Source organism: Paramisgurnus dabryanus, chromosome 7 (assembly GCF_030506205.2).
Source record: "Paramisgurnus dabryanus chromosome 7, PD_genome_1.1, whole genome shotgun sequence".
Classification (NCBI taxonomy): Eukaryota; Metazoa; Chordata; class Actinopteri; order Cypriniformes; family Cobitidae; genus Paramisgurnus; species Paramisgurnus dabryanus.
Window position 1 is genome coordinate 25,141,348 of NC_133343.1, and position 25,440 is coordinate 25,166,787.

A 25,440-nucleotide genomic window follows, 5' to 3' on the forward strand; every position below is an offset into this window, starting at 1 on the left:
TGCTTACAAATATTTTTCTGAAGTCTGGAACACTTAAATGTGGCATATTTTCTAATTTCTGTGATAAAATAAAGGATCAAGGAACACTGTGTGTATCAATGTGCAATGACACACATTAGGTCTATAAAAATATCTTTAACATGAATTTAAAAAACTAAAAGCAAGTTTAAATAGTTTTTACTCTAAAATAATAGCTGTGTCTCCTAAACGCAGGTATACTGGAGTTCTTCCACCATCAGTTGAAGGATATCGTGGAGTATGCCGAGCTTAAGACCGTATGCTTCCAGAACCTAAGGGAGGTTGGAAACGCTCTGCTCTTCTGCATGCTGAGTGAACAGAGCTTGGTATGACAGCACCACTTTAAACATCTCTAAGTGTAATTCGTTCACACAAGAAACTTGTTACTCAAGTAAAAGTACACAATTTTAACGTAATTAGGTATTAAATAAATTTTAATATGCAAAATAAAAGAATACACAGTATGATTCTAAGCTTTAGAATGTAGTGAAGTAAACGACAAACACCCTAAGGGGCCAGTCACACCAATAGCGTTTATGGCAGTTGCAGGCGCCTTTTTTGAATGATATTCTATGGGCAGGGCGCGTTTGCGCGCTGTTTATGCGCGCCGAGCGCCTTGCGGTTTTTGGCCGCCTGCCGCGCACGCGTTTTTGAAGGAGCGCTGAGAGCGGAGAAGCGCCCGACGTCATTCGTGTCTTTCCATTGTCCAATCGAATGAGGGGAGAGGCGGGCCTAACGTTGTGGTGAGGGAAGTTTACAGTTGCTTTGAAGAACCGGACACCACTCGCTCACTCTCTCCTGTGTGTTTGTGCACCTCTCACCCTCAAACAAGGTCAGAGCAAGCGTCCTCTTTTTAAAGTTTCTGCTGATATGACAGTTAACAGCAAAAGAGCGCTCACGCTTCAATATTTGATTGACAAGACAGCTGACTCGGTGGTTGCTTAGCAATATGAAAAGCCGCGTTGCACTGCTCTTTTTTTAAAAAAGGCAGTGCGTCGCGCCTTGCGTTTGCAAGCGTATAAAGCGCTTTTGGTGTGACTGAAGCCTAATACAGCACAGATGCTTGGAAAATGTAACTAATGTAACCAAGTATTGTCCAACTCTGCTATCAAGTCCAACTAAATTCAATTTAAGCTGATAATAGTCAGTTTTACTGGCATTTTCGCAGCAGCCGCTATGAAAACCAGCCATTTTGTTGAACGTTTGCCACTCAACAGGGCGTGGTCACATGGAAAAGTCATGTCAATGCATAACCTCTATTCTTAGTAAGACCTTAATGGCTTTGCTGCTTTAGGTGTGTTTGATTAGAGTTGGAGCTAAACTCTGCAGGACACCAGGCCTCCAGGGCACCCCGGCATTGATAATACGCAGCATAGATGATGGAAGATACTGTATATAAGAGACAACTGTCATCACATCATTCAATCTTGTCACCCATGCAGTGATTGGGACATTTGACTAAAACAACTTACCTATGGCAGAAAGGCTGTTGTCATGGGAACGCCTCTACAATTGTTAGTTGTGACAGCACTGGTAGATTTTTCAGTGTCTGTTTTTTTAGCCTTTTAAGACGAGCAGGTCAACTTTTTGTTCTTGCTGAAAATTTCACTTTTAAAGGAATAGTTAATGTTGTTGTTATTATATATTATTTTTCCACTGACGTCATGCCAAATGAAATATTTTTTAAGAGTATATAATAGGAATAAGGACAACAATTGTGATGGCTCCAAAAAGTAGTCTATACGACCTAAGTGATGCACTCCAGTCATTTAAAGTGATACAATAGCTTGATCAAAAATGTACCAACATTTTTTTTCTAAAATGTTTGGCCATTTGGTTGATCTTGGAACTTTTAATGTCTTTCCATTGCTCCAAAAATGTGTCTGTGAAAACAATTGTAACGAATAAAAAAATTTTAAAATCAGACATATATTTCAAGTGCTCCAACAGTTATCATAATCCAATAATGAATCTAATATAAAAACTAAGCACAGTTTAGTCATCTTTGCATCCTTTGATATTTCATGTTTTTTTACATTGTATGAACCATCACTTCAGCAGGGTTAGAAATAACAGTAACACTTTACTTGAAGGGGTGTTCATAAGACCGACATGACACCATTATAATCATGACATGAAACTTGCCATGAACATGAATGAGATTTTATGCATGTTTATTACAAGTGTTATTAAGTGTCATTCGCTCAGTTAAGTCATTTTTAATGCAAAGATGATATTGTTTGAGATGTCTTTGTTATGACAACTTGACATAAACCAATACATTATAACTTGTCATGACAACTTCACATTACACATTCACAAGACAACATAACTGGCCACTTTTTACCAGTGATACAAATTTAAATTTGTCATTTAAATGTCATTAAGTGTTATTACTCTGTCAAATAGTTTTATAACAGTGTCATAAATATTTTTCATTTCAAGTTTTCTCCATGTGTTTAAGAAATTAAATAAATCATTCAATAATAATAATAATAATAGAAATTAAAATTAATAAAATTATATTTTATTGCAATTAGAGACTGATTCACCTCAAATTAAATGAAAAATAATTAAATAATTAATATAATGTTTTGTTGATTTTTTTTTTTCTATGTCAGAAAAATTTCTGAGCCCTCTTTGTAAGGAAGAACAAGTTCTGTTAGTTGTCAGATTTTTTTATATATATTGAGCACATACATAAAACTAAGTATATTATTTTGACGTGTCTGTTGCATTTTGTAAAGGTATTTAAAATTATTTGACATGGTATTAAATGACAGTTTAATGTAATGTTAACCCATAAAGCTAGGTAGTTTCTTGGGTAATTATTCTACCATGTCAGATTTATATTAAGTTGTCATAATAAAGACATCTCAAACAAAGTCATGATTGCATTAAAAATTACATAATTGAGCAAAAGACATAGTTGTCATGAAGGATATTTTATGCACATTTATGGTCATGACACTTGACTTATGAACACCCCTTCAAGCAAAGTGTTACCGAAATAACTAATGTCACCCAAAAATTAAATTTACTCACTCTTATGTTATTACAAACCTGTATAAATTTCTTTGTTCTGATGAACACGAAGGAAGATATTTTGAGAAATGTTTGTAAGCAAACCGATCAGAGGCCCCATTGACTTCCATGATGTTTTTTCCTACTGTGGATCTCAATGGGGCTTCTTATCATTTTAGTTACAAATGTTTCTTAAAATATCTCTTCCTTTTGTGTTCATCAGAACAAAGGAATGTATAAAGGTTTGTAACAACATGAGGGTGAGTAAACGATGAAAGAATTTTCATATTTGGGTAAACTATCCCTTCCCTTGGTTTTTTACTGAAACCAAGCATAGTCAACAATTATGATTGATAGAAACTCGCTATCCCTCATTAACATAATTCGGTGTGAATGCACCTGCCTGACCTGATGGGTAGTTCAGTGCAGTCGAGGTTGTCGGTTTAAATATTTGCATTCTGATTTCAATAGTCTTAATGTCAACTGTAAGAGCTTCAGTAACGTTGTGTGACTGCATGGCTCCATCTACTGGAACCGCACCTTTAACCAAATGAATCAAGGCAGAGGATCTCCACTAAAGTACAAACAGAAAGAAATATTTAGAGGAGTCTGATTAAGTCTTTAATACAGCCAAGATTAGAGACTGAAACCTCTCATATTCTCAGTTTTTGCCTTCTCTTTTTCACGCAGTCTCAAGAGGAGGTGTGCGACCTGTTGCATGCAGCACCCTTCCAAAACATCCTGCCAAGAGTTCACGTTAAAGGTATGTCATATTTGCAAATATGTATAGAGACTACATACTACTGTGTTAAGTAATACCTCACACATATCAATTCCCACCTTATGCAGAAGGTGAACGTCTGGATGCAAAGATGAAGCGATTGGAGGCCAAATACACAGCTCTGCATATGGTGCCTCTAATCGAGCGTCTGGGAACCCCGCAGGTGGGAGACAGGCGCTTTAATTGATTTATTTACTACATTATCGTCCCCGGGACACACATTCACTTATTGTCATTAGCATCAGCAATTATACACTTATACACTAATCTATGAACCTTTTATAGATTCATTGGCTATTGATGAGATTTGCCAGCGCTAATTAAGCAAATAGATTTTTTTATGCAATTGTCAGGTGAATGTCCACTTCAATTTTAACTTTAAAAGCTGTTACACGTGCTGCTCAATACTGACCATACAACAAAATAGATTATTTATTAGTTGATTGAATCACATTAATGTTCTAAGCAGGGGTTTAATTTCATTAATCATACTTTACGATCTCTCATCAGCAAATTGCCATCGCTCGTGAGGGTGACCTGTTGACCAAAGAGAGACTGTGCTGTGGTCTCTCCATGTTTGAAGTCATCCTGACTCGCATCCGTGGTTACCTGGACGACCCAATCTGGCGCGGCCCGTTGCCCAGCAACGGCGTGATGCACGTGGACGAATGCGTGGAGTTTCATAGGTTATGGAGCGCCATGCAGTTTGTCTACTGCATCCCTGTGGGAGCACACGAGTTCACTGTCGAGTAAGTGACTGAATGGGCAATGATATATTTTGGCATTAGCTTTACACAAATCATGCATGTCATGCTTCTACTCTAGGCAATGTTTTGGAGATGGACTCAATTGGGCCGGTTGCATGATTATCACATTACTTGGTCAGCATAGACGCTTCGATATCCTGGACTTCAGTTACCATCTCCTAAAAGTGCAGAAACACGACGGCAAAGATGAGATCATCAAGAGCGTGGTGAGTTATTTGTAAACCGAAATTGCATTCTGGTTCAGATGGATACTATCAGGTCGATAATCCATTTTTATTTCGATCTCTCCGTAGCCTCTCAAGAAAATGGTTGACCGGATTCGCAAGTATCAGATTCTGAACGATGAGATCTTTGCCATTTTAAACAAGTACATGAAGTCTGGGGACGGTGAGAACATGCCAGTAGAACATGTACGATGCTTCCAGCCTCCCATTCATCAGTCATTGGCCAGCAACTGAGATTATTGTACACTTGCACCAGAAGGGGGGAACATTTAGTGATCTCTAGGACCAGTTTCACTGTCACATTCTACTTGCAAAGCCACCTTATTACGCAATACGCAGCCAAGAGATTTGGCACCAATCATTTGTAACATTATTGGATTTGCACGTCTCAGGTTTGGTCAATCAGGCCAAAATATATTTTTTAGCGGCCCAGTTTCACGCAGTGGTTTTTAGGGTGTACACACACGTGCCTTATTATAGAAAAATTACTTTTATCTTTTGCGTTAATTGTAGCGCAGCACTACTCATTTTCATGTTTTATACTTGGGGGGGGGACGGATATGGGTTGGGAAATGGATGAGTGGGTTTTATCAACGAATTGAGGATTTGCTGCGGTTTGAGTCCAGTTGGGTGGTGGTGGTTAAAAAAAATGCATGCTAGATTTTATTTTCATTTATTATACCGAATAAAACTCTTAGCGTAACCAAGTACTCTCGATAAAGGTGCCTTTTGTATTTGAATCATGTAATCAAACTTTAATTAAATAAATATGTATCAAATACAGGATTAAGAGTCATTCTTCAACATTCTCTAAACAGGTTAGAGATCACCCACGAAAAAATTTGGTGAACTATAATTTAAAGGAAAACACCACCTTTTTTCAATATTTTACTATGTTTTTACCTCAACTTAGATGATTTAATACATCCCTATCTGTTTTCAAAGCATGCACCTCATCTTTCCACAGCGCATCGTGAATGTGTTAGCATTTAGCCTAGCCCCATTCATTCCTTAGGATCCAAACAGGGATGAATTAAGAAGCCACCAAACACTTAAAAAAAATCACCATGCTTAAAAAAAATTACCAAACGCTCAAAAAATCACCATGTTTTATTTTGCGCCACCATACATACTTAGTACTTAGTCTTTAAAAAGGGAAAACATCCCTATGGATCCTTAGGAATGAATGGGGCTAGGCTAAATGCTAACACATTTACAAACGCGCTGTACAAAGATTAAGTGCACGCATTGAAAAAAGATAGGGCTGTATTAATTCATCTAAGTTAAGGTAAGAACAAAGTAAAATATTGAAAAACGGTGGTGTTTTTCTTAAAAATAATCTAAATGCACTGTTGATAGGTTTATATAAGGTGGTGTTCCGGTTATGTCTTTATTATAAAGTCTAAGACAATTTTGGTGCATGTAAAGGCAGATATCTGTACATAAAATATAACAAAAGTCTCTTAAAAATGTACAGGGCTGTATGTACAGTGCTACATGAGGAATGAGATGAACCCTTTACGTGTACTCGTGTCTGAACCAAAGTAAGGCGAATAAAACAATAACTCTTAGTACAATCGATTGGTCCTTTTTTTGCCTCAAGAGTTGATTGTCTTAGGTTTTATCAAACAATTCGAGATGTCCAAACAGCAGCAAAAAAAAAAACATTTTATTTAACTTTCATAAACTGCTGCACGCTGGATCCTTTTTGACCCTAAGAGGCTGCCATAGTACCATTTCTTCTAGAGATACTGTCAAATGGCAATCCCATCTCTCTGTCGCCAATGTCCTCAGCGTTTTCTTCCCGTAGCAGCTCGTAACCGGAGTGGTTGTGAGCTGCCATGCCGTTTAAAACAGGGCCGTTTTTGTCTTCCTTCCTAATGGACACTGCGAGTGTCGCCAAGCTGATGTTAACGTCCTTAAAGGCGTGCAGTAGGAATATGCCCACGATAATAGTGAGGAAACCGCTCAACGTGCCGATAATGTCACCTGCGCCCATGTGTTCCCATTCTTTGAACAGTATGGCAGAGCAAGTCAGTACAGAGGTGGTGAAGAACACGTAGTAGATGGGCGTCACTAAAGATGTGTTAAAGATGTCCAGTGCTTTGTTTAAGTAGTTGATCTGTGTACTAACACAAGCTATCAGGCTCAGCAGCAGCAACCAGGCCAAAGGGTTTCCCACAACTGGCTTCCCGGCGATGGCCTCCTTAATTGTGATGCCCAATCCCTTCACGCAGGAAACCGAAAGGGCGCCGATCACAGAGCATATAGTGATGTAAACCAAAATGTTGGTCTGGCCGTGGCGCGGGCCCACTACGAAGATGAAAATGAGAGCTACGATAATGACAACTGTTGCAAACACCACAAAGCCTGTAGACAGATGGAGAAAAAAATAGGAATAATTAGGTTATATTGAACGATCAAAGTGATATATAGGGATCTAAATCCCATTGTAGGTATAGGACCAGATTTATTAATTGTTAAAAAAAAATTATAATGGTTTGTAACAACATGATGACAGAATTTTCATTTTTGGTGACTATCTCTCTTAAGACAGACTTGTACAATTAAAGTTGTACTAAAGCATTTACGTGACATGGAGTTGAATTACTGCTCAAGTCAGATTAAAATCTGACTTGTAAAGTGCATGCAAACGTATGATAACTGCTGAGTAATAGCAAGCGTCAAATGGGCCCTTTGTTGCCTTTACATGATCTCATACCTGGATCGACCAGTTTTTTGGCCATGTCTTTCAGGCTGTCGATCTCCTCCTCTTTAGGTGCATGTATCACCATGGTAGTAGAACCCAGAATACTAAGCAGACAACCAAGCTTCCCGTGCAGGTTCAACCTCTCCGTCAGGAAATACGATGACAAGACCGCACTGCAAGAACAGACAGATAAGAAATTTAGTTTAAAACTTCTCTAAACAACTTTAAAATTAAATAAATAAACTATGATTATGGCACATTAGGGAAAAAAGTTATTTTAGTTCAAAATAAAACATCCTTAAAAGGAATATTCCATTTTCTTACAAGAAAAATCCAGATAATTTACTCACCACCATGTCATCCAAAATGTTGATGTCTTTCTTTGTTCAGTCGAGAAGAAATTATGTTTTTTGAGGAAAACATTGCAGGATTTTTCTCATTTTAATGGACTTTAATAGACACCAACAATTAACACTTAAATCAACACGTAACAGTTAAACTATAAACTATCCCAAACGAGGCATAAGGGTCTTATCTAGCAAAACGATTGTCATTTTTGACAAGAAAAATAACAAATATACACTTTTAAAGCACAACTTCTTGTTTAGATCCGGTCGTGATGCGCTAACGTGACCCCACGCAATACGTCATGACGTCAACAGGTCACAGAGGACGAACGCGAAACTCCGCCCCAGTGTTTACAAGTGCTGAGAACGAGGACCGTTTCTATGTTGTTGTATGTCAACTGATACTAATAAATGTCTTTGTGTCAGTTTATTGTTTACAATGGTCCGCAAATGTGCGTTTTATATATGTAACACGTGATCTCCCTACGTCACTACGCATTTACGTTAGGTTGCGCTGGACCGGAACTAGACGAGAAGTTGTGCTTTAAAAGTGTATATTTGTTATTTTTATTGTCAAACATGACAATCGTTTTGCTAGATAAGACCCTTATGCCTCGTTTGGGATCGTTTAGAGTTTTCAACTCCGTTGAAAAAAACTGTTACGTGTTGAGTTAAGTGTTAATTGTTGGTGTCTATTAAAGTCCATTAAAATGAGAAAAATCCTGCAATGTTTTCCTCAAAAAACATAATTTCTTCTCGAATGAACAAAGAAAGACATCATCATTTTGGATGACATGGTGGTGAGAAAATTATCTGGATTTTTCTTTTAAGAAAATGGAATATTCCTTTAACTCTTTCCCCGCTGTTAATTTGAAAGCAGAGGGTCTGTTCTTTCATTTGATATATTGTAGGTTTATATATTTCATGAAGAACATTTTCTGGAAGGCATTAAACTTTTGTGAAAATCATAATAAATGCTGGTGCTGGCTGGCAACTTTTTTTTTAAATGCTGGCGGGGAAAAACTTTAAGAGCTTACTAAAATGTGATAAATAGCCTAATTTCGCATTGGATATAAAATGATACATAATGACTTATGGGCTACTGTTAAGGTTCCCAAAGGGGTAATAAACAGATTTTGCTAAACAAGAACATAAAATAGATGAAACAGCAGTACTTAGAGTCATAACCAATACTGATTGGTGCCAAGAGTTAAGTGTGATTCCCAAAAGTGCTGTTACATTCATACATTACACTAAATAAAAGCATTATTTTATACTAATAGTACTAATTGTTTGCAGGAGATAGAAAGCCGGGTACAACACAGCTGAGCCCTGCCTCACCAGAGGCTTAGTGATGAGCAAACAAGGCGAAATGACGTAAATCACACTACAAGACCGCTAAATATTTCCATACACAGATGCATAACATATTCCATAATTAATGCAAGACCGACTTATGGAGCAATTAATGTAAGTTCACAAACCTCACTAATACGCTGAGAGCGCCGAGAGGAGTCACAAGAGTGGCGGGAGCAAAGGCGTATGCAGCAAAATTGGCACCTTCACCGGCCCCCACTGTCAAACCACAGAGAATTAAAATAGTTACTGAAAGCTGACAAGCTATTTAAACCACAACATCACTGTTTTGAGCCTGTGATGGGAATCTGAAAAGAAATAAAAAACCATTTCACAGACAAAGCTTAGCTTAAGTCAAATAAGATTTTAAGATATTTAAGCATCTTTTATAAACATGTGTTGGAATTTTTTTTTACTGGGGCCAATAAATGGCACTAGCATATTTTAAGATCTGATATTTTCATTTGAGACAGTTCAAACATGTGTTTTAGTCAAGGACTACTCTTAAGCCTTGTCTGTGAAACCAGGGGAATATGTTTTATGTAGGTCACTTACTTGATAAAAGGCCAGCCCACCACAGCCATTCTTTCAAGTATGCGTGACCACCTTGGCCTGAAAAGCAAGAAAATGAACATAACACCACATATAAAGAGGATCATACCGAAGTCTGTTCATTTTAAAATAACAAGAGTCAGACGGAAGCTATGATCAGTTGACGATTAACTGGTTGTTTACATTGTGTCAATTTAAAACTGACAGCCTTAAGCCATACAACAAGGTAAAAGGTAAATGACACCAAAGTTTCCCCAACCCTGAACTTTATATTGACATTAAATAAAAGATATAAGTGTTCCCCAACCCTCTTTAGAGTACATTATCAAACGTTTTAAATTAAATCAAAGTTCAACTCTAGTATCCTAAGCAGTTTGTGTTACAGTACATAGTCTAGGCCAGTGGTCACCATCCCTGTTCCTGGAGATGTACCCACCTGCATACTTTAGCTCCAACCCTGCTTCAGCACACCTGCCTCTAATATTTAGGTAGCCATGAAAAGCTTGATTAGCAGGTTCAGGTGTGTTTGGTTGGGGTTGGAGGTGAACTCGGCCAGAGAGTAGATTTCCAGGAACAGGGTTTGTTACCACTGGCCTAGGCAAATAGGCCAGATCGTTCAATGATTTTTGACAAAGACATATCCTAGTTTCTCAAGCTCTATTTCTTGTGTGACTAAATAATATAGTAGTTATTTGTTTATTAATATTATGTGTCTCTCTGGAGCACTTGATTCTGATTGGTCATTCACAGCCTTCAGGTCTTTTATTCTCGATATCAACCACAAAACCAATATCACAAAACCGATAACACACCGAATATCTATACCTTTTTTCAGTTCAAATGTTATTAAAATTTTTATTTTATTTTACAACTAACATGTTTCTTATTTTTAGGTCAAGAACGCATTACAAAAAGCAATGTTTAACTGTTGAAAAAAACAAATCAGACTTTTTAACAATGCAAGTAAACAAACAATACAATTACAAATAAAATATCACTGCTATCATGCACATTCACGCATATCCCAACTAACACCCGCGTGCCTAGGGCCGAGCATAACTGACCACATTTCATATCTTCGTAATTTTGGGATGGATGCTGATATACGAAGTGTTTTCTATAAAGCGAAATGAATGTTCACATGCAAGTCAAAGTCTCATGTTAGAGGTCACATTCATCAGCATATGATGAAAATGAAATTCAAAGACGAGTTTTCGTTCCTTTTGGTCAATATACACCTGCACAACATGTGAGCTGGTTAGAAAGCTTATGTCTGACCACCAGTTTACATTTCTGGCAGAACTTATGTTGAAAGAAGGGTTATATCAGACCATAACGATATACAAGGGTGTAACTTTGGTTTGAAAAGTAGGGGACACAAAATGGGGGATTTTTTTTAGATTTGAATCCCATTTCTTGCATTTACATTAGAGCTGGGCAAAAAAAAAAAAAAAAAAAAAACTGCGATTCTCATGTGTTTCTCATAAGTAAAGCCGGTTCAGTATTAAATCACCATCACCTGCTTTCAGATGGAGGGCCATTTACTACACAGAACTGTATTTCACCAAAAAGCTAGGCAAAATCACAATCAAAATCGAAGACGATCTTTCACGATTATGAACACGATTTTGCCTAGCTTCCGGTGAAATACGGCTCTGTGCAGTAAATGCCGTTCAATCTAAAAGCAGGTGATAGCGGTGATCACCGAACCGGCTATACTGATAAGACACGCATGAGAATCGGAGAATCACAGACTCTAATTTACACAGGTTCAGGGACTTTGTTGCTAGAAAGTCCAGGAAATAATTAAATTAAGTAAATTAAGGCAGACGCTTCGTCTTGCTCCTTGTGCGGATAAAAAAAATCATGACAAGTGGGGGGAACAAATGGGATTTTGAAAAGGTTGGGGGGGAGGCATGTCCCCCCTGTTCCCAATGGAAATGGGAAAAAATACTGATATATTACCAAAACGTGATATACTATGCGTGCCAGATACTATATCATCTGCATCTACCTAAAACTTTGACCGTACATTACTGTTTGAAGTATTAAAATAAATCTGTGATTTTTCGCTACTTTCAATATATAGGGTTTACTTTGCAATAAAATGACTTCACAATGATATGTTATTAATCAATTTTATAAAGTTTTAAATTGCTTAAAAAAAAATCATATTTGTATTAAAACATTATTATATCAACATACATTTATACAATTGTCATCTGTAAATAACGTGACATATTAAGAGTTATGTATGACAAGGTTTGTATAAAAACATTGGTAATGATTAATAAACGTGAGTGGAGTTTCAGTGATTTGTTTTTTACTATGCTGCACCCTTCCTTTAAACAATGACAGCTACTAGAGACAACCAGGTGTGTCCCAAACACATTTCCTGCCCGTACCAGTTTTACGTCGGACGAACAAGGTACGTATAACCAAAACTTTCATTAAATCATTAAATTAAAAGACATCGGCTTATAAAGAGAAACAAGACACGTACCTGCTCGCATAGAGCCCTTTCTGGCCAGTCGAAGCAGTCCTTTTTTCTTTAAAATAAAACTACCCCCAATAAATATACTGGAACTTATGGCTAATCCGAGGCCTATATAAAAATCGTATTTTCCTCTGTCTTGACCCATAGTGTTGTCCGTAGAGTTTCCACCCGTCACATTGACATAAACACACAAAAGGTTCACCCCAGAAGAGCAGTCCTCACCAAAAGTGATACCTATAAATAAAAAATAAAAAAAGTGAATGAAAAAGAAAATGTCAATGTAATTCATTCAAAATAGATAAATGACATTCGCCTATACAATACCGTTTTTATTAGAAATCCTACACACATTACAGCTGATACGATCTTCTGAGCTTGTATTCATGACAACACACACACAGCTCAGAGCGAGAATGAGGAATGACAATGTAATGTAGCATGACATACATGACGACACGCGGTAAGCAAAACAGGAAATGACTTTATAAACCACGCCGTCTCAAAGTCCACTGACATGTTATCAGCACAGTCACATTGCAAGATATAATACAAGGGCGTACAGCTTGATCCAACTTTCCAAGACAAGTACGGAGTGATCACTGACAAGCATAATTAATTTAAACAAGTGCAGCTAAGTTAACGTTATATTAGAGTCAACGTTGGGGAGTTCCGACAATGGTCGAAAACCTGACGTGACAACATCATGACAATTACCCATTCAAACAAACAGCCAAACCCAACAGGATAGCCTAGCCAATTAGCTTCATAATTTATAGCAAAACACACAGCTTAAGACCATGCACGGGTAATACAATTTACGGAGTCATTCCAAGTACCTAGTTGTTTTCTGGAGATCAGCTCGACATCGTTTCTGGTCACGGATATTTGGAGATTTTGACTTTCACATTTTCTCTCGACCACGCTATCAGACGCGGTGTTGACGCGAGCCTTTGCAGAAGCACAGATCCACCTACACGGCGAAAGAATCTAGAGCGCGCATGCGCAAATCATTCTCATGTGATTGGTCATGGGTCATCTTACGTCCTGTGTCCATATCAGGCGTTCAAATGTTGTCACAAAATTTAAAACTAATTTTAATTTTTTGTGTGTGTCGAAAACTGTTTTTAGTTATATATTTATGTGTATGACAGCAAGGTTATTGCACTTTGTAAATGCCCTCTCCGCTTTAAAATTAAATTATTCGCGTGCCTCATGTTAGCCTTTTGAATGACGTAATTGCTGTTAGGAAAATGTACCTTTTTTCAGGTGTAATAAATTAAAGTAAACCTTTACAAGAATTTTATTTGGCTGTCCAAAAACTATGGCGAAGTTGCTACGCTATTAATTAAAAGCCAAAAGGCCATACATTTAATAAGAGAATGTATTAGCGGAAAAAGCGACGATCGGTGGATTATTGGTATCTCTTTAACTAACCAGACACCGGACTTAAATCTCTAAAACTAGTTAAGTTTAATATAGCCCATGTTCCCGCAACTAATAGTTTATTTAAACGATTATCATCAAGGTATACATTCGTAGAAACCATACGATATACAAATCTTAAAGTTCAAAAGTTACTATGAAGACATTTATCAGCATTTCATAATAAAAGACATAAAAAGATCAGTTTAACATACACTGCTGGAAATGATTCCGTTCACTCCTTGTCAGGATCAGGATGTAGAGGGAAACGAGGAAGCCCAACTCTTCTGTACAAAGGCAAAGACAAACAACCCCTGCTGGCCGTCATCTTAACACGTTTAGAATGACATTAAATTATTAATGGTAGAATGATAAAAACGGTCACCATGGAGTAATTCCAGACAAAATGACAGAAGTGACAGAGTATTTATTTTATTTTATTTAGTTTGATTATTTCAAATGGTTGGTTTATTTTATTTTATTTTATTTAGTTTGATTATTTCAAATGGTTATTTTAAGGTGAACATTTTGTTCAAAATAATCCAATTTTGGCAAAAACAAACAAACAAAAATATATAAATCAACATTTTCCTTAAAAAAATATTTTGAACTGCAGAGATTAAACGTGACCCTGATTGTGATAAATCTTTTTGTGATATACGTTTTTCTACATAAATCATCCAACCTAACCTAATGTATATTTTGTAAAAATGTTACAACAATATCTTTAATATAAACCGAATAAGGGCATCTCAAAGATTGAAATCAATGTAAAATCAGTGAATAAAATAAAACTTTATGCTCCTAATCTCATTAATAAATTCTGAGACTTTAGCCTGAATTTCCCTGACAGGGTCACATATTTTTTAATTTGCAGAAAACAAACAATCACTTTATTTCAGAATAAAATTGTACTTTATTATTTGTGTAAAAAACAATTAAATAATTAATACATCAACTATATCAATATTTTCACATTTTAATAATCATTATAAAAAATACTGACCAATAACGGATTTAAAACAGGATAAATTATTATATTTTAAAATAATTAATTTAATCTAATATATAAAATGTTGTAAGATCCAAAGCTAATGTCATTTATGTTATACTAATAAATCCTCCTTATTAGAACATGTAGGGGTTTATTCCCATTATCACAGTAAGTTATAAGTTTGGTCCATTTATAGGAACCCAATAAGGCTTGTTAATTATAAAAATATTAAATAATGTGTTAATATAAATTATTCATTTTTAGCCTTAGTTTGGCCCCATGTAAGCGTAGCATCTTGAGAGATACGCAATAAGGCAACGCCAACAGATACTGTGATGAAACCACAAAGAATACCCAAACAGTCCACAATGCCAAGTGCTGTCCATTCCTTAAAAAGAATAGCAGAGGCCAGGATGACACAAGTGGTGAAAGTCACATAGTAGATGGCTTCAAACATGCTAGAACTAAAGCTCTCCAAGGCTTTGTTTATGAAGGTGAACTGGATTAATATACTGACTACGAGAACTCCCAGCAACCCCAGGAAGAGGTAAAGTGCCCTGCTGTCACTTGCAGGCATCCCACTAAAAGCCTCCTGGGCAGCCAGTCCCAGACCTTTGCTACTGGGTACAGTAAAACTCCCAAGGAGGGAACAGATGCCCACATACACCATAATGTTGGATTTTCCGTGAGCTGGAGAGAGCCAGCCAATCAGAAGGATCAGTAGAAGGATCACCACTGATATATAAACCAGGAACACTGGAACATGAATGAAATTATTAGAAACATGATACAAAAATGAACGAGAACTACTTTAGAGATAAAACATAGATTGATTTCAATGAAAACCAAGCTACTCTTTAACCAGCTATGTATTAATGTACAAAAACTATAATGTCTATGTTGAATGTATGTTGCTTCGGATAGGTGTTTGTCATACCTGGGTCCATCAGTCTCTCTTCTAGTTCTGCACTTGATGTGACATTCTCAGATTTGGGTGAATGGATGATGAGTACAACTGAACCACAGCAGCACAAAGCACAACCAAGTTTCCCAATGAGATTCAGATGTTCTTGTAGCACCCAGGCTGCCAGAACGGCCCTGGATAGGAAATCATAAAAAAGAAAATCACTCCAGGTTATAGATGGCTACAGATATGCTGTAAATTACAGATCTAGGGACTAATAAGAGTAAAGCCACGCTTACCCAAAGAGGACACCCAGGGCTCCAAGTGGAGTGACCACAACAGCTGGGGCAGCATTGTATGCCACAAAATTTCCTATTTGTCCCACAACCACTGTAAATTTGGCATTTAATAGGAATGATTAACAATAACAGCAAACAATAACATTAGGCTACTTTATGTAGCCTACAGCAGTATATTCCAGACTCACTTGCAAGTGTGCCACACCACCACACACAGTCTGCTAGGTAAACCCCACCTGCAGTGATATAAGGGCTTATTAACAGAGATCTGCAGTATATGTAAGCTTTATTAGTAGGGGGTCCTCTCACCGGAAATAAGTTACCTGATTTGCGGGCTCGTAGTATCCCCTTTTTCTGGAGCACAAACGTAGACCCATTGATAAAACTGGATAAAACAGCAATTAAAACACCAACGACTGGAAATGAAGCTTCTTCCATTTTAATCTGGGTTTATGAAAATAATATCAGTCAGTGTTAATCTATACACCTAACAACACTTTGATTACATTTGTATAGGAACAAGTCACACAGGTTTGTTATATTGTTGACTTTTGTGTCTTCGTCATTCATTCAAGCGCATACAGCGACAGTGAAAAGCGATACAACAGAACCCGGAAGTTCATGACTTTACTTGCTGTGTTACAAACTAACGACCTCTACTGGTTGATAGAGCATCAATGAATGAAGAATCAATGTAATGAAAGATATGGCCACAGGCCAGTATTGTATATATAACAGTATTTTTAATTAAATGACTATTTATACATTTTTTAATAAAGGTATTTTCAGAAGTCTTCGTTTTTTCCTGTAGCATCTTCCTGTTGAGAGTATTGCGCTAGCAACGCGAAGGTCATGCGACCCAGGGTCCGGGACACATACCAATAAAAATGTACAGATTGAATACACTGCAAATCGTTTGGATAAAATAGTCAAATGTTTAAATGTAAATGTAATGTGTGCTATTGTTTTTTTTTTTTTTTTGCGTTTGTAGACACCTGGATAAAAAGTACACGTGAAGAGGTATCAACAGCAGGTGGCGTATTAATATGAAAAGTATAGACGGGTTGCACGGCGACGTCACTAACTGGTTGCGCGCGCAACCGAGGGGCAGAAAGAAGAGACGTGCATTGTGTTGTATGCTAGTAGCGGTGTCTGTAAGTCAAAATGCCAAGGAATTTTTGCGTGGAAAATAGTACCAACAGAGTCAGTGCTGGGTGCCTGATGTTAACATACCAGTAGATGCGACTATTACGTTACTAGCATTATAATTATAAAATTATAATTCATACATGTATCACAGTAACACTGCAAAAATAAAGACAGAAAAACAGATACAACTAAAATCAAGTCTTATTTATGTACAAACATTAAAGAACGCTTCAATAATTAAGGTTGTTGCAGTAGCAGATCAGCTCACCAATCGGTCTTTCTGCCCCTTGGTTGCGCGCGCACCCTGCAATGTTTGTAAACTTGCAACCCCTCTATATTGCAGGACAATGTAGGGTTTTATAATGGCCTATCTTGTAGATTTGGAAATGGAAATGTTTTTTTCCTCATTTTCTCCTTGTGTCATATACATTTAGTAAGATCTGTTATTTGTCTACCCCTATGATATTATATGGTCTTTGTGTGTAATGTTCAAGGAAAACACAAAAAAGACAATGTAATGTAATGTTTTATAAAGCCATCATTACATTTTTACAAAAAAAATGTAACATTTATTTATACATTTCTATTAATAATAAATAATTTATTTACAGATGTTTCCACAAAAGAAATTGAGAGTGTTCGTTTTCAGTAATATTTTACAAGAATTTAAATTAAATTTAAACTAAATTAAAGTATTTTTAAATACATATATCTAAACTAAAATGTATTTTTTTTTAATGTATCTGACGACAAGCCGTTTAAAATATGAAATGTACAATATTTGATATATTCTCATCTGAGCGTCGTACTCCATCAAGCCTGTCTGTGATTGGTCCGAGTGATGTCCCGCCCTTTGGTTTGTGGACGTCACCTTATTCTCTTTGGCTACAAAGTCTGTCAGTCACCACTCGATATGGCCGACATTAAAGTGCAGTAAAGCTGGTGGTAGGACCGAAAAGGCATTTCAATAAGACAACCGATCAGGTAAAAGATACGTCGTTTTCGTTATTTCTTAGACAACGGGAAAAATAGCTGGGCCGTGGTATTAATATGCCGGTGTATTTTGAAAAATGTCAGGATGAATCGCTGTCAGTATTAGAAAACGTCCTCTTTTAGCAGCTAGCGGATGACAGCCTGAGTTTCATCAACAACATACCGATCCCAGGCAGCAACCTGCAGCGTTACAATCCACATCTGTTGAGTTACCAAAATTATTTGATGCGCATCCACATCTGATGACACGGGTGGTAATGAAGAGACGGGAGAATATGATCAGATCACGCCAACACCCAGTTTGTTTTAATGAATTACCTTATAAGCGCAGGTTGAACAGTGTCGCTCGTGTTCGATCCGACGTGGATGCTTAAAACACATTTTAATTTTTATTTTTTAAACGTTCATGTTTTGATAAAAGCTGTTGTTCAGTGCTGCAGGAGGTGCAACACAAATGTGAACATTTCAGTGTTGACTAGGTTTTTTATATTGCGAGTTGATGCAATTGCCAGGCCTATTTCAATGTTTTAACCATGCTTTAAATATCTTACACCGTATGTTTATCGCGAAGTGATGTACTGAATGCACAGTTGGATTATATGACGCCTTATTGCATCATTACTATGGACTGCTGTGCCTTTGGGAAGATCCATTTGTAAATAATGGAAATCAACTGGAGAGATGGCTGTTGATGACATATAGATTGCATGACGTAAACGTCTTCTGCTGATCACAGCTTACAGTGTAAACTTTGATCCGCTGTTTGATCTGTAAATGTGTCTCTTTTTTTAGGGAGGGCTGCAACTGCAGCCAGGAGAGCAGAGGGAAGGATGCCATCTCCATCTTTTTCCCTCGATGCCCAGCTGCGCTTCCATGACAAATGGCTGAAGATAGACCTGCAGGTAATGTTTTAATGAATTTTCATTGGTCAAAATATTGTCGTCTAGTGGGGAGGGATTTGTAAAAGCCCATGTCCGACAGAGTTCAAGCCTGTTGTTGGTCAACATTTACATCTGTTACTCAAGATGAAGCTGTTTACAAGCTTGTATTGTAAACCCAACATCTCGCAAGATTTTTCTGTAGCTGTATATCCCATAAAAGTTTTTGTTTACATAATAAATATGGGTCTACTGTGTATAATAATTGTATAAATCCATACGCACGCATGCATGTATATATTTAAGAAATAGTTACATGTATAGAGTAGATACATTTTTATATTAGCATAAATTATCTATATTATATATGTAAGAAATATTTACATGTGTAGATACATTTTTATATTAGTATAAATGATCTATATTTTATATTTATTTATTCGTGATGCACAGATGTATCGGCCACCGATATTTATCGGTCGATTTTTAATGAATTTGAAACCATCGGTATATTGGCAATAGCACGAAAAAGGCAGATACCGATTGTTTGTTAATTAACTGCATAAAGAAATCCATTATATAAAAAAATGAGTTAATGTTGTTAATAAAATAAATGGTGAATAGCAAAAACCACCTTTGAAGGTTGTCATGCTGTCTTATTATATTTGTTTTAGCTTAATTTTTGCCTCTCTTATTATGTTGGTCAGTTGAATGTTAATTAGATCAAATCCATGTTCAGTAAAAATAATTTGATACAGAAATAAACTAGCTAATAGACCAACTGTATAGTATTGTATACAAGTGTTTAATATCGGTATCACCATCGGTATCGGCCAGAAGTTGTCTGTTTAAATCGATATCGGTATTGGCCCAAAAAATCCTATCGGTGCATCCCTATTATTTATATATAATTGTGGAAAAAAAATCAATATTTTTTTCCACAATTCTACATGTACGTGTGTGTATTTATATACACATAATTATTATACACAGTACACCAACATGTATTATGTAAAAAAAAAACTTTTATTATGCAAACAATTAGTCACGACTAATCATTAGGCAGCCCTAGATTTATGAAATAGATTTTTAGATTTTAATTTAACGAAACCGTATCAATGTTTTTTACCCAGTCCTATGGATATGCATACAGCTATAATATGATAGTAAACAAAGGGCTATCAGGGCCAAAAACTGTCTTGTTTGCAAAGGCCTCCACTCATTTAAAAGCTAAGAATTGTTCAGCAGATAAAATTCTTTATAAAAAGTACTGATTTGTGGAAGCAGTGTAATGATTTCCCAAAATGCTGTTTATGTTTGTCTGTTGGTTTGGGTCTCTGTGATATTTGTCCTGCATGTTGCTCAAGCAGTCCTGTAGCTGTTATTAGCATCATCTCAACGGTTGTGAAAGCCGCTCCGCTTTTTACTGGTTGAGGTCCAGTGTCTTAATTTGTCATGCGGACATTTGAAACTTGACTCTGGGTTCCGAATTTTACTAATTATTGCCTAAGTCCTTGTGGAGCTTTGGGAGGTGCGGGGAAGTTAAGCTAAATAGTATGTTGCAAATGCTAATAGTCACCAGAAGACCTATAAGGATGGTGGATGTGATTTACTCTGCTTGAATCAAATTACCTCTGTCTGACAGACTGTTGCAAAATAAAGTAGCTGTGAAAAGCAAAACCGGGACTGTGAAACTTTTGACAGACGTACAAAATCAAAATCGAATGAAGGTTTACGGAAATGATTTGTTGATGGAATATAATCAGAAACCTGTGGTGTTTGTTACAGCGAGCCTTCTCTCCTGAAGGACTGAGTGAGATGTGGAATGAGATGGTGAAGGATGAAGAAATTGTCTTTGACCGAGAAGAGTCTGCCCATCCAGGTAAAACCTTTATTATCCACAAGTTTTGGTAGATTGCTATGTCATTGTGTTTTTTATTATTCTTTTTAAAATCATCTTTAGTTTTAACATGTCTGAGAGGCACTTTCTAAAATTTCCTGTAAATAGTTTGCTAAGAATGCTGCACACAAAACTGGAACAGAACTATTAAGTACTATGTAATAAGCAACAATCTGATTGGATGACTCTACAGAACTTCCAAAAGTGAGGCAGATGTAATGCACAATATTTTTATGTATATACTCTTGAGTTTACTATTTAGCTTTTTTCAGTATAATAATTGACATTGTTAAATAAATTTTCCATAATCTTTTTCTTGTCATAGTCACATTCTTATTAGGGCTGGGTATCGATTCAGATGTTCCAGATCGATTCGATTTCGATTCACAAGCTATCAATTCGATTCCGATTCTCGATTAAATTTTCGATTCCGGTTCTCAGGTAGGTTTTATACTCGATTCTCGATTCAACTCAATGAATATAGATTTAATACAAATACTATATTAATAAAAAAGAACAGTAAACAGCAGTTTACAAGTGGGTAATTAATAAAAAGAAATTAAAAGCCACAACACGTCTTGCTTGCGAAATCTAAAATGCTTCCATTCCTCCGGTCAATGTTTGCGGAAATAAATATGAAAAAAATCGATTCTGCTCTTTGAGAATCGATTTTTAATCGGCCACGTTTTAAAAGAAGATTAATCGAAAAATCGATTTGCCCAGCCCTAATTCGTATACATTTATAATGCACTTTTAATGTATTTAAAATTGGGACTGTTCATGCTGGACTCATTTTATATCAGAGTATGCACTGTAAAAAGTGAAAGTTGGATCTACTTAAACAAATAACTTTAATTGGTCACGAAAATAGTACCCTTTGGTTACTTTCAATAGCAGGGGACTATTTTCAGGCACTGCGTAATATCACTACGCCTGCTGCCGCCTTGTTACATAAGCAAAGTCCTTGATTATTACGCCAGTTTTCGAGTATATTTCCTAGCCATATCTGCAAAAAAAAATCGCAACTTTTAATTTTCCGTCGGCCTTGGTACACGGTGTAACTACAGAAGAGTCAAGTTTTAAATAGGAAAAATATCTAAACTCTTTGGTTATTTTTTGGTGCAGTGCTAATGGTCTAATCAGATTCAATGGATTGTGCTAAGCTATGCTAAAAGTGCTAGCGTCAGACCCGGAGATCAGCTGAATGGATGCCAAAACTGTAAGAATCAATTGTTTAACTCTAGGGGAGCTGGAAAATGAGCATATTTTCAAAAAAAGTGGAGTGTCCCTTTAAAAGTGCAGTATGGGGTTTTCTAGCGGCATCTAGTGGTGAGATTTCGAATTGCAAACAACCTCAATTTCGAAACACAAAAAGAAGCTATGGTGTTTGCCACAGGACAAACATGTGGTCGTCTGAGACAACGTAGGGATGAAATGCGCTCTATAGAATGGTTTGTCCGTTTAGGGCTACTGTAAAAATTGACGCGACTTCAATGTAAGGGGGCCCGAGGTGTATGTAGATAAAAATGTATCATTTCTAAGGTAATAAAAACAGTAATGTTCATTATGTAAGGTCTTGATACACCACTGATAATATAGTTATGAATATTATATTGCATTTCTGTAAAGAGATCCTTTTAAAAGTTACACATTGCACCTTTAAACTTTCTCACTTTAAGTGTAAAAAATCTACAGTTAAAAAATGTAAGCTAAGCTTTAAAAAATTAAGTGTTACCAATTGACATAATTTTTTTAAGGTTAAAGGGAAACTCCACTTTTTTGGAAAACATGCCCATTTTCCAGCTCCCCTAGAGTTAAACATTTGATTTTTACCTTTTTGGAATCCATTCAGCTGATCTCTGGGTCTGGCGTTACCACTTTTAAGCATAGCTTAGCATAATCCATTGAATCTGATTAGACCATTAGCATCGCACTAAAAAATAACCAAAGCGGTTTGATATTTTTCCTATTTAAAACTTGTCTTTTCTGTAGTTACGTCATGTACTAAGACTGACAGAAAATTAAAAGTTGCGATTTTTGTAGGCAGATATGGCTAGGAACTTTACTCTCATTCTGGTGTAATTTCTCACACACAATTTCTTTTTTTTCAGAGGACTGTGCTGATTGCACCCAAAAGAAAGATGATACAAATGACAAGGAAAAGAAGGAAGAGGAGGAGGCGGCATCGCCGTCAGCTGTCCATCACTCCATCATCGAGACGTGGGATTGGGGGAGGCAGCCAGGTGGGTGGTGATGATGCTTCTCTGTAGTAGTTGTTGAGGTTTAAACTGAGAGTGCTGAACTCAACATGCTGATTATTGGTGTTCCCCGACTGTCATTTTGCAAGGTCATCCCACTCATAGCCAATCAGCAGAGTCTGCATGGGGATTCCCTGCTGCTCCTGGAAGCAGAAGACCTTTGACATGAAATCTAATGTCTTTTGATGGGCCATTTCACATTGTACTTATGTGGGGCAGCAGTGCACTTACAGAGAGACTCCGCCTCCACGCCCTTCTGATTGGCTGTGTTTTTTTTTATTTATTGATGTTGTCACGTTTCATAGTTGTGTTGCGTCTGGTGTGGACAGACATATCGCTTACATTTTTTTATCGTGGCACATCTGATTAGGTCACACGGTTGTTTTGTGCTGTTGGTTCAGAAATGAATAAAAATAATTTTGTTTTTGTCCATGATGTGATAACCGAGAGCCTTCATCTGCAGACCTGCCAGTGTAGGTGTGAATACGGCTTTGCATGACAGGAGATTGGACTGACACTTGCACATTCACTCCTCTCTCATCTTATCCAATTCCCTTCAGCACATCGAAGTGCAAAGCAGTTTCCATTGGCCGCGTTTCCCATTAACACAGCACTGTAATGTAGGATAGCAGATGGATTTGCGACATCTAAATGCGTCCCAGTTATTCAGTCCTGTCACCACACGGGTGACCACCTCCCTCTCAGTGCATGTGGGTTTGTGTGTGTTTGGTAATTCCTCCTTGGCGCGTGAGCTGTTTGGGGCTCGGGTGACTGTACAGACTGTGTGAGGTTATTTTTATCTCTTTAGTTGTGTATGTGGCTGTTGGCCTTGCTTGTTTATATGCAGGTCTAGGTGAAGCGGCTTTCTGCTGGGTGGTGATAAGCACATGCTGATGGAAAGCCTCATGGGCCACCCATCACGTGCTAGTCACTCCCACCTCCCTTGACATCCCACCCTTACTTTGTAAATATAAGTTTGACATGTTTACTGTTTAATTTAATATCAGTATCCTTTTAGTGTCCTAAAACATTGTGGCCATACTTACTTTCTCTTTAAATTTAGTTTTTAACTTTACATTTTCATAAATCTGTCTTGTCAGTAAGTGGGTCAGATGAACTGATGTAACCCATCGAATGAATTTAAAAGTAGTTTGTGTTACTGATTCACACTGATAACTCCAAAAGTGCAAAGGAACTAAAGACTAGTTAAAGAATTTCACATACACATGACAACGCTATCAAAAAGATCTGCATTTACACGGACTAGCGAAGATGACTAAATACTTTGTATTACATGTGCCAGGCCAGTAGATGGCGACATTACCTTGTAAAGAAACTTTACACGCCTGCACACATTCGCATTCTTTTACAGAGCAATAAATACAAACAATCAAGATGGAAAAAGCATCAAAAAGTTTGTTTAGACGGACAAAATGCAGTGGGTTTATTATAGCAAGTGACTCTGTACTATAAAGCCCCAAATTTTGAAAACTGTTGTTATACTTTGTGTTTTGAGCAGTACACAGTCCTTTTGGCCTCTGTTGTTTTGCCTATATACTGTATTAAAGAGCACCTGTTTCATTGCTAAAAAACAACGTTATTTTGTGTATTTGGTATAATACAATGTGTTCACGTGCTTTATGGTTAAAAAACGCATTATTTTCCACATACTGTACATTTTTGTAGCTCCAGATTTCCCTGTCTTCCTGAAATGCACAGATTTTGTACAAAACTGTCCCTGATTGGCCAGCTAATCTGTACGTTGTGATTGGCCTGAATACCTCTGACGTCAGCCGAAAATGTGACACTCCTTAACTTGTTTGAAAGATTGCTGCACAATGCAATGCTAACCGGAGTTAACTTGGAATCTGTGAGTCCAAGCGGGAGGAATTATGATAATGTCGGTCTTGTCTACATCACCAATCCCAGGAAGTAAACTGTTGCCTACAATCTGTGTGTTTGTTGTAGTCCAAGGGTGCTTTCACATATACACTGTTTAGGTTGGCCCAAATGACGTGTCGCTTCGAGTACGGTTCGTTTGGGTCATTGTGAACACAACAGCCGCACTCGGGTGCGCACTATACGGCCGCTCCGAGACCGCTTTAAACAGGTGGTCTCGGATCGGCTGTCGCCGAACTCTGGGGCGACCCACCTGTGGTGTGAACACTGCTGGACCTCGGGCCGAACCAAATACAGGAAGTTCTCCACATGTTTGAGCCACTGGGCTTCCGTTGTGACGTGAGCCGGGTGTTATATTGTGGGTTAACAACAACCAAGCCAATCCTGGTCCGTTGCAGAGATTCGCTGTCTCCTTTACATTTGACCTGATGATTTTATAAATGCATAGCTGTCCTCCACACACAAATA

At 37.2% G+C, this 25,440-nt stretch overlaps 4 protein-coding genes across 6 annotated transcripts in view; 2 read left to right on the top strand and 2 right to left on the bottom strand.

The window, feature by feature from the left end:
* The window catches only part of cyfip1 (cytoplasmic FMR1 interacting protein 1), a 56,238-nt gene extending 50,640 nt beyond the window's left edge, over nt 1–5,598 (top strand). The window contains exons 26-31 of the mRNA XM_065272711.2: nt 214–344; nt 3,733–3,805; nt 3,892–3,986; nt 4,334–4,572; nt 4,649–4,796; nt 4,884–5,598. Coding sequence (XP_065128783.1) covers nt 214–344; nt 3,733–3,805; nt 3,892–3,986; nt 4,334–4,572; nt 4,649–4,796; nt 4,884–5,048 — 851 coding nt within the window. The 3' untranslated portion in view covers nt 5,049–5,598. The remainder of the gene's footprint in view (nt 1–213; nt 345–3,732; nt 3,806–3,891; nt 3,987–4,333; nt 4,573–4,648; nt 4,797–4,883) is intronic.
* On the bottom strand, nt 5,363–13,984 carry nipa2 (NIPA magnesium transporter 2). 3 transcript variants are annotated; one of them, XM_065272714.2, is made up of 6 exons: nt 13,914–13,984; nt 12,283–12,510; nt 9,783–9,839; nt 9,356–9,446; nt 7,537–7,697; nt 5,363–7,184 (listed from the first exon to the last, which is right to left on the bottom strand). In XM_065272714.2, the coding sequence occupies exons 2-6, from the start codon at nt 12,419–12,421 to the stop codon at nt 6,529–6,531; spliced, it is 1,104 nt and encodes a 367-aa protein (XP_065128786.1). In that variant the 5' UTR covers nt 12,422–12,510; nt 13,914–13,984; the 3' UTR covers nt 5,363–6,528. The 3 variants fall into 3 exon arrangements, with proteins under 3 accessions (XP_065128786.1, XP_065128785.1, XP_065128784.1); XM_065272713.2 differs by lacking the exon at nt 13,914–13,984 and adding an exon at nt 13,113–13,241; XM_065272712.2 differs by lacking the exon at nt 13,914–13,984 and adding an exon at nt 12,601–12,751.
* A 700-nt stretch (nt 13,985–14,684) lies between these two features.
* nipa1 (NIPA magnesium transporter 1) lies at nt 14,685–16,336 on the bottom strand. Its single transcript, XM_065264754.2, has 5 exons — nt 16,219–16,336; nt 16,084–16,131; nt 15,896–15,986; nt 15,630–15,790; nt 14,685–15,448 (listed from the first exon to the last, which is right to left on the bottom strand). The coding sequence occupies exons 1-5, from the start codon at nt 16,331–16,333 to the stop codon at nt 14,943–14,945; spliced, it is 921 nt and encodes a 306-aa protein (XP_065120826.2). The 5' UTR covers nt 16,334–16,336; the 3' UTR covers nt 14,685–14,942.
* Nucleotides 16,337–17,933: 1,597 nt separating this feature from the next.
* herc2 (HECT and RLD domain containing E3 ubiquitin protein ligase 2) overlaps nt 17,934–25,440 on the top strand; it is a 79,063-nt gene continuing 71,556 nt past the window's right edge. Inside the window, exons 1-4 of the mRNA XM_065272619.1 lie at nt 17,934–18,028; nt 18,830–18,939; nt 20,704–20,797; nt 22,927–23,058. Of these exons, the coding sequence (XP_065128691.1) occupies nt 18,868–18,939; nt 20,704–20,797; nt 22,927–23,058 (298 nt within the window). The 5' untranslated portion in view covers nt 17,934–18,028; nt 18,830–18,867. The remainder of the gene's footprint in view (nt 18,029–18,829; nt 18,940–20,703; nt 20,798–22,926; nt 23,059–25,440) is intronic.